Source organism: Gymnoscopelus braueri, assembly GCF_963280865.1.
Source record: "Gymnoscopelus braueri genome assembly, chromosome: 9".
NCBI classification, from domain to species: Eukaryota; Metazoa; Chordata; class Actinopteri; order Myctophiformes; family Myctophidae; genus Gymnoscopelus; species Gymnoscopelus braueri.
This window is the reverse complement of record NC_137610.1, coordinates 37,867,698-37,877,189: the sequence shown is the minus strand read 5'-3', so window position 1 is coordinate 37,877,189 and position 9,492 is coordinate 37,867,698. Positions and strand designations below refer to the sequence as shown.

At 39.8% G+C, this 9,492-nt stretch overlaps 1 protein-coding gene across 1 annotated transcript; it reads right to left on the bottom strand.

Moving 5' to 3' along the window:
• Positions 1-613: 613 nt before the first annotated feature.
• On the bottom strand, positions 614-7,577 carry ces3 (carboxylesterase 3). Its single transcript, XM_080437505.1, has 13 exons — positions 7,474-7,577; positions 6,449-6,650; positions 6,184-6,322; positions 5,803-5,936; positions 4,585-4,738; positions 4,150-4,254; positions 3,777-3,878; positions 3,325-3,465; positions 2,543-2,623; positions 2,216-2,357; positions 1,853-2,002; positions 1,423-1,495; positions 614-1,074 (listed from the first exon to the last, which is right to left on the bottom strand). The coding sequence occupies exons 1-13, from the start codon at positions 7,538-7,540 to the stop codon at positions 891-893; spliced, it is 1,674 nt and encodes a 557-aa protein (XP_080293631.1). The 5' UTR covers positions 7,541-7,577; the 3' UTR covers positions 614-890.
• Positions 7,578-9,492: the final 1,915 nt, after the last annotated feature.

Below are 9,492 nucleotides of genomic sequence, written 5' to 3'. Positions count from 1 at the left end.
GTTGGATAAAGTATAAAACCAAGCAGCGCAGGTTGGCACAGGCAGGTGTTCTGAGTCTCTGATTACACAGCGGTCCGTTATAGAGCTCATCGGTCATTATCAAGAAATAATGACCGATGACTGACCAATCAGAATCGAGCATTCAACCAAGCCGTGTAATAAATAGAAATAAACTAGATACAAAATATATTATTTATTGTGGTCCACCTCTCGTCCACACACACACACATGCACGCACGCACGCACGCACGCACGCACGCACGCACGCGCACACACACACACACACACACACACACACACACACACACACACACTGACACACACACACACACACACACACACACACACACACACACACACACACACACACACACACACACACACACACACACACACACACACACACACACACACATATTTCCAAGAAAGACGCACAGACAACAATGTTTTTGCAATGTATTTCAAGCTATTATACAAGAATTGACCAAAAGCGACAAATCATCGAAATTATTTAGAAGAGACATCTATAAAAATGTAGCTATTTCAAGACTGTTAACGCTTAACGCCAAGGTCAGGACGATAAAGCCAAGGTCATGGTGGTTGTGTGTCTATATTATGATATTAATCATTACTATAGAGTGTTTGAAAATGTATTTTCTGTTTATTAAAGAGCTGGGGAGGCAGGGATACAACTGTTATTGAACAAACACTCTAGCAATGATTATCTGAATACAGAGCCTTAACTTTTTCACAAAAAAAATTATGTTTTAACCAGAAAATATTACTTACACACTACCTTTAACATCACCAACTATTAAGTACAGGAAGGGGGACAACAAAAAACTCTGCACATGGGATCATGTTAACCTAATATTGCAGCCGTCATGTGATCACTTCCCAGCTCTGGCTGCTGCTGCCAAGCTTCTCAACTTCTCAGGAAGGGTGACTGCAGCAAAATGGACTCTATCCTTCTTCAGTTTCTGTCGAACTGTCTGCGTCAGCCCAAGTTCCATGTACTCCTGCTTCTGATCATCATACAATGGCCACTGCACCAGCCCAGGACCATTTGGAGAGCTGAAGATATAGATTTAACTAATTAACAAGGTATTAAAATGTATAATTGTAGTGATAATAAAATTGGAAAACAATGTGTCAATTATCTGTACTAAAAGCAACTATATGAACATTATAAGTTAAATCATGATTAGTACAGATACCGCCATAGTGAAGTATTGCAAGCAAAACTGAACTGAACTGTTAGATGTTTGGCAGCCTCCAGTACCTGACCAGGCAAGAGAATCAGCTTTCATACTACAGTAAATGCAATGGTTGCACAAATCAATCTGTCAACCAGGTATATCAGATACTGTAGCTCACAATGGGGTATTCTTGTTGGTACTGCACCTCTCAGAACCTACTCACCCAGTCTGTACAAAATTGGCCCAGTATGCCATCATGGTTTTACATAGTTCTTCCTCGTCCTTGGTGATTGTGCCTAAAATGGTACATATTGTACATTACTGCAAGACATCAAATAATGATTTTGCCCAGTGGCAAATAAAATATCAAAATATCAATATTTTACAGAATGTCCTTTAAAAATTCTATTCACATAATATTGGATAATTATCATTTCTAAAAATTGGGGTATACTATACAGCACAGAACATTGAAAGAAAGAGGCCTCGACATATATCTTTGTGAACACAAAGTATCAATTACTGTTTGACAATAGCTACAGTAATTCAGCACTTGTTATGGCAGCAATAGTAGTCATAACTATTAGTTCCTAAACTAATACAATAACAGAACATTCTATTGAAGTTCATGTTTGCTTTATGCTGTAACATACCTATGATTTTGATATGGCCATTCCAAAAGCATGCCCCAAACATGAACCCAACATCATCTGCATGATCTGCCTTCACAAAACTGGGTCTTGTCAACTTGTGCATCTCGGGACGGTGTACAAACTCATACAAGTACACTGGTGCACCAGCATCTAATGAAATGGACAGAATAGAACAAAGCAGATCTTTTCAACAGATTTTAGAGGATATAGACTGAGAGGTCAACTAGGGTTGGTTCAATCAGGGAAATTCTAAATGCACCCGTTGGCCATGCCATTTACCTTTTTTCAGTTTTAAACAATTTTTGACAATCTTCACCTGGAATGACATGCCCACATAAGGCCTTCTGACAAGAGGGAACTGACCTCTGTGGTAGCCAGCCGCTTTGACTACAGGTAGAAGCATCAGGATGTCTCCGATTAACTCGGTGAAGCCATCTCTGAAGTCTTCTGGAGTCTTAGCGTCTTTCAGATATTCATCTGCTATGATGGGGTTAACAGCAGAAGCCTGAAACAGGCGGATAACTTTTTAAATGTTCACACTTTAACAGAGTGGTGGTGAATGAAATTATGATTTTCCCCAAATGTCTTTTAAACAGTTGATTAATTTCTAGTTGTAATCAGGTTTATTCTATGGTTGTCATATGATTTATTGTACTTATTTCTATCCATGTAAAGATCCATGGCACTCACCCCAAAAGGGTTGAAAAGGTTCATGACAGCTAGCACAGAATCTCTGCTCATACCGTCCTGCCAGCCAGGTGGGGCAAAAGTCTAATATGAAGAGAAACAGGGAAATTAAAACAACATCCTCAACAGGTCTTTCAGATGAGCAATCCTCAAAAAAATGGAACAGGAACAGCCTCTGCATTGTTTGCAGAAAAAGGTGATTCAAAAAGGAAACATTTGACATCTGAGCCCTTCATACTTTTTGTACGACAAATAGAGAAAATAGCCAGTCAAGCCAGTACACTCACAACACATCACATTGCGACATGTTGATTGTAGATCTGCTATTTTTACTATTATTATTATTCTAATTATTATTATTACCATTATTGTTATTATTATTATTATTATTATTATTATTATTATTATTATGATGGGGACAGGGAGTACATTTTCTCTGTTTGGTGGGTGGGATTATTACAAGCAGCTCAACAGTGAAGTCACTGTTGTGGAGAAAAACAGACTGCCCGTTTGTATGTGTACATATTTTTAGAAATAGCGTGTTCAAATTTATTTTTAGTTTCGTATGCCTTTTTTGGTATAAGGGACATCACAGGACCCAAAAAAGACCCCAAATTGTATGAACTGTACTGTATTTGGGTCTTTTTTGGTCCTGTGAAATTAAATGCCCTATATTATAGGGTATTTAAATGTTATGTGAGTTAAATGGGCTACTGAGAAAATAACATGTCATATTATAGATTGTTTCGATATTTGCACCACAAAAAGATCTAAGAGCTTCACACCTGAGGCAAGATCCATCCAAACTCATGGTTGGTCACACCCAGCATTACAGGAACCTTGACCACCTCCTTTTTCTTTAGAAGTTCCTCAGCAACATCTGTTAGAAACACGCCATCCACTGCTGCTCCTAGATATACCTTCATCTGAACACAATGGCCAACCTCATCAATAGTGTAGCCTACACTAGTTCAGGTAATGTAAGTTCATTGGTTGAGGATGTTCTTAGCCTGCCATCTTGTGGCTGAAGTTGGAAAAACAATACAATTAATGACATCACACACATACACACACACACACACACACACACACACACACACACACACGCACACACGCACACACGCACACACGCACGCACGCACGCACGCACGCACGCGCGCACACACACACACACACACACACACACACACACACACACACACACACACACACACACACACAAGGTAGACTTGTATACCTTTTTGGTTGCATTGATTAGCTCATCTTGATTCTTCCCTCTCATACATCTGACCAGTTCCTCTGTATTGCTGTGGTCACATTCAGTCAGGTTGGCAATAATCTGGGTGTGGAAGGTAAGGAGTGCACAGATCTTTGACTCTTTGACACATCTTTGAAGTAAAAATGCAAGCATGCTGATGATACATTTCTTATAGAATAGGAGGGGACATATGTTTCTGAACGAGACTGGCCTCCATGTGTGAATCACGACAAGTGTTCAATGTGTTACAGGAAGTTAAAGGTACTGCATTAGAAATGGTGTTACATCTTATATTTGCTATCAGAAGGATGGATCTGATTAATTCACACTGCTTTTACCAGTTATATAATACCTTGGCTTGCTCCAAAGGATTGTTTGTTGTGTAAGCCCCAAGTGTTGCTACTCCACTTTGAAAAATAGCTTTGTGAAACAATCCCTTGGCTTGTGGAGACAGGGTCTGTTGGAAAGAAAATAATATGGATCATATTTATAAATCATGCTGTCATGCCAACATTATGAATATATGACAGATTAGGAATGACAAATAAATGTGATGGTGATTCGTAACCATATTTTGGTTTAGAGCAGAAGTTAGCAAAAGTACATTTTTAAACATCACATAAAGACTTTAAGTATTATAATTTAAATATATGCAAGATCCTAATAAAGTTGTGGTTGAGACAACTTTTTATTATTACATTTTTAATACATGTTCTCCACACAGTAATTCCAACATTCACTTTGTATTGTATTGTATTTTTGTCATACGATGCCTTGTTTCCTTTACCAGCATGGATGCGCTGATGCCTCCTGCAGACTCCCCAGCTATGGTGACTGATTGTGGGTCTCCTCCAAACATCGCAATATTCTCCTTGACCCATTTGAGTGCAGCTATTTGGTCCAGGAAACCCCAGTTACCCCGAGCGTGTTCATCTCCAGTGCTTTTAACAGAAATAACAAATGACAATTTCTGCTTGTGAAACTGGGATTCTTTCAGAAGCATTTGAGTGAGAAGAGCATTGGCCCTGCAGGCCCTCTGGCAGTGTGTTGGCTGGAGACGCAGAAAAAAATAATAAAAAACTTTCATATGCCTTAAAACAATACACAGAACACTTTTACAATAAAATAACTCCTGGTTCTATGAAAAAACTACTCCCAGTGTGAAGTAAGCTGTGCCTTTTATGAGTTTATGTTACTCCTTTATAACTGACTTCCTACTGCCTTATGCTGCCTTATTACTGACTCCCAACGACCTTACCGATGATGTCATTGGTAGGCAGGTTTCTGAACCATCTACAGCCCTCCTCTGAGACACAGACCAAGTAGGTAGAAATGGTAGCGTAATTAAATGGTGACGTGGTCGTTTAACCTTTATAGTTGTTGTTATTGTACATAAGGCACTAAGGCAGTATGCTGCAAGTTACAGTTCCTAAATTAGCCATTGATTACTGCATAATATTATTTTCTTTGTGTTCTTGATTGATTGATTGATTGATTGATTGAATACTTTATTAGCAGTTTGCAAAAAAATGGCACAGGAAAGTACAGTTCAATACAAAGTCTGCTAAGAAGATTTTAAACCCAAGAAAGCCAATGGACTGTTTCCAATGGGGTCCTTTGTACTCAATTCATCGAAACATTAATGACAGACAAATATACACTACTATGGGGGGGCTAGGCTTTGACCTTTACAGGGGCCAGTTTCGAATTGCGGTACTCTTTTAGAGCGGTTTTGAAGGAGAGTAGGGATTTGCACTCCTTTACAACTGTTGGTAGGGCGTTCCACATTTTTGTGGCATGGTAGGAGAACGAATTTAACCGCTTGTTAGGGCCAAATCTGGGTTGGACGTGATTAGTGGAGCTCCCTCTGGTGTTGTGATTGTGGACTTGATTGACGTTTTTGAACTAATTTGACAGGTAATGTTCTAATCTCTAATTTTGTACTTTTCTACACCAGTAAAAACGAGAACATATATACACATATGTTAAAATATACACAACATACCTCAAGAATCCCAGAATTCCAAGGCGATATTGGATGAGAACCACCACCATGTTATGGTAAGCAGCCAATGGAGCACCATCATACTGAGATGCCGCACCCATGACCAAGCCCCCTCCATGGATCCACACCATGACCTTATCGACAACAGAGCACAGAGGTTCAGAGTTGCCATACTAATGCACATCTTATTGATTTGACAAATCTAAACTGAGAGGACAAGACCAGACAAGATTATTGAAGTGTACAGAAAACATCGACATCTTCTAGAGTCATAGATTTATCTATAATGAAACAAATAGTCATCTACATTTGTATACGGTATATGTGAAATAAGTGTAGTGAGTGATTATACATAAAATGTATATGAGTGCAAAAACATACAGGTAGCTTGTCTCCTGTTGTTGCCTCTGCTGGACTGTATATGTTCAGATACAGGCAGTCTTCTGAAACCTCTGGTGGGGTGTATTCAATGGACATGATCTGAGAGACCTGCACAGCAGTAGCTGGATCCTGGATACACCTAGGAGACATGCCAAGAAATGCCATGAAATACACAAAAATGAGATGAGTCATAAAGGGAGGTTAGCTATGGTCTTGTCAGTTTATACTTTTGTCTTTTGAGGAAACAGTGGTCAAACAGTCTCACATGGGGGGCTGTCGTGTGCCATCCCTCTCCCCCTCCCAAGGCTCTTCGGCCACAGGGTCTGCAAAGCGGAGAGGCCCCACAGGGGGCCGGGCAAAGGGTATTCCCAGGTACTGTTTCACTCTCCTCTCAGTTCCTTTCACTGTAGAATATTCTCCTCGAACTCTGCCATTCTTCAGAGACACCACAGGGCTGTCTGTCTCTGCTGGAAAAAAAGAGTTACAAAGCGCCATTCACACTGGGCACTATAACTATAACGATAACTATAACTATATCGTTCACCATTGTATTTTTTTTTTATAGCTGGTGTGAACTCTGCCATCCACTTGACTATTTTTGTATTTAAAAATGTAAAACTATTATTTTATAGTTATAGTTATAGTTATAGTTATGGTGCTCAGTGTGAATGGCCCTTTAGTCTTTTTTCTCTTAGAAACAAATGGTCATCAAACAATGACATGTACAGTACATCATTTAATAATACAAATAAAATAATTAATTACAAATAGATTTTTATTCTTGTCTTTTAAGATGATAATATTGTGATAGATATACTTTATTTTATATTTTTTAGGACTTTTACTCTCTATGGTAATCTTTCCAATAAATGTTTACAGTATTATATGCTACTGTACTGTATAGTCACACCTAGACTGCATCAGTATAAGATGTGTCTGTCTGGACAAACCAACGGATCTGCGAGCAGACATGAATTAAATCTGTGCCTGATTGGATTTCACTCAACATAAAAAAAACATTATATTATTTATTATCTAGAAATGTGCTGAAGCTCAAAATAATTATTTTATGATGCAATGACTGTTTCCTATGAAGTGAGAATGTCATGAGTTGCAGTACATGCAGCACAAATTGTGTGACTGGCTGCTTCTGTCTCTATATACTCAAATACATCTGCTTTTGTGTGAAGTGTAGAGCAGAAATTATCATTACCCGCTGAGAAAACAATTGTCCCTTTCAACTGTGGCTGCAAAGCTTCCAAAAGCATATGAGGTGATGTTATTTCTTACCTGGTGCTCCCAAGGCTAGTGTGGTCAAAGAAGTAACCAGGTAAACAATGGTATGTGCCGTTCTCATCCTGACTGCTGTTCCAGGGAAGATAAAGAGAAATACAGTGTACACCAGGAGAAATGCCTCGTTTTCCCTATTATGTCCCCCAAGCACCTCCCCTTCAACAGCACACACACACACACACAAACACACAAGCAAGCAGGCAGGCACGGAGGCACACAATCACGCACACACACACACACAAGCACACACAAACAAGCTCATATACTGTATGTCACCACCACAACTCAGCAAAACTACTATAATCTCCATTGACTTAACCTCCAAATCTCCAATGCACCACAACTAGAACTCTGACCTCAGTGACAAAATATTACAAAATCGTGCTCTTTGACCAACACAACCCACACTAACAAACAAAGTTTTCATAAAATACAAAGAACACACAATGTAGTCTTTCTGAGAAATAATTACTGTAAAACTACACCCAAATTGTGTGTGTGTGTGTGTGTGTGTGTGTGTGTGTGTGTGTGTGTGTGTGTGTGTGTGTGTGTGTGTGTGTGTGTGTGTGTGTGTGTGTGTGTGTGTGTGTGTGTGTGTGTGTGTGTGTGTGTGTGTGTGTGTGGGTTTGTGTGTGTGTGAGAGAGAGACTTTGTGCACAAAGTACACAAATTACACAAATTACACAAAGTAGCCTACACACACACACACACACACACACACACACACACACACACACACACACACACACACACACACACACACACACACACACACACACACACACACACACACACACACACAGGTACTGACTGAGGAAATAGTTTATTGATCAGACCCTGCACTAAAGCTCATTAATATGTACATACAGTAGATGTACATTTAACGGCACTGACCACAGGGCTGTGGGCTTGAAAAAAGAAGAAAAAAGTCTTAATGGAACCATAACTGATTAACAAACAAAAATCTGTTATGGTTGCCTTTCTGATGGCTTGTGGAATAGCTATATAAGGAGTTTTAGTCCCTAGCTATGGTTATCTTCCCAATAAATGTTTACCTACAGTACTACTATAATATGCTAGTAGCATCAACGGTGTGACTATACAGTAGCATGATGTTACTGTCACTGTGCATCAGTATCGGTTTGGACAAACCGATACTGATGCGCGAGCAGACATGAATTATATTTGTCACTGATTGGGCTTCACTCAACAGCAACAAAAATCAGTCAGTATACAGTATTCCCTAACAACATGCAGCAGCCTAATAAAGCTAAATTAAGTTTCCTTAAAATGAGAATGTCACGTGTTACAGTACATGCAGAACAAATCATGTGATTATAAGGCTGCATACTGTGACTACTCAAATACTTTTTCATTTTCATTTTTTTTGTGAACTGTGAAGCAGGGCATGAAATTAACCATTTTTATAGTCTTTGGTATGATCCGGCCAGGGGATTGAACACAGACCCCCAATCTCAGAGCAGACACTCTAACCACGAGGCCACTGGGCTGGTAAGTGTAGTTAGGCAACGTCACACTCACAAAAGTGGAAGGCACATGATGAGTGCATTATAACATAACATGTTATAATGCCGGTTCTAGAAGACACACACACCCGCACACGCACACGCACACGCACACGCACACGCACACGCACACACACACACACACGCACACGCACACGCACACGCACACGCACGTTATGGGGGAACAAATTCCACTCAGGTTGAAGGAATAAGAACATTTATTAGAGGATCATCACAGCAGGGCCTAACAGCCTGGTGTGCTCTTCACCCTAGTTTAGAGAACTATTCTTGCAGCTGTTCACACAGGCCTGGCGGGGATTATGCATTAGCCAAGGGCCCTCAGGCAAGAAGAACGTGTGAGTTTATCAAAACAGTGGTCAACAGAGCCACATCTCGTTCTATGTTCTCAAAGCAATAATATGTATTGGCATATCATGCTACATACCACACACACACACACACACACACACACACACACACACACACACAC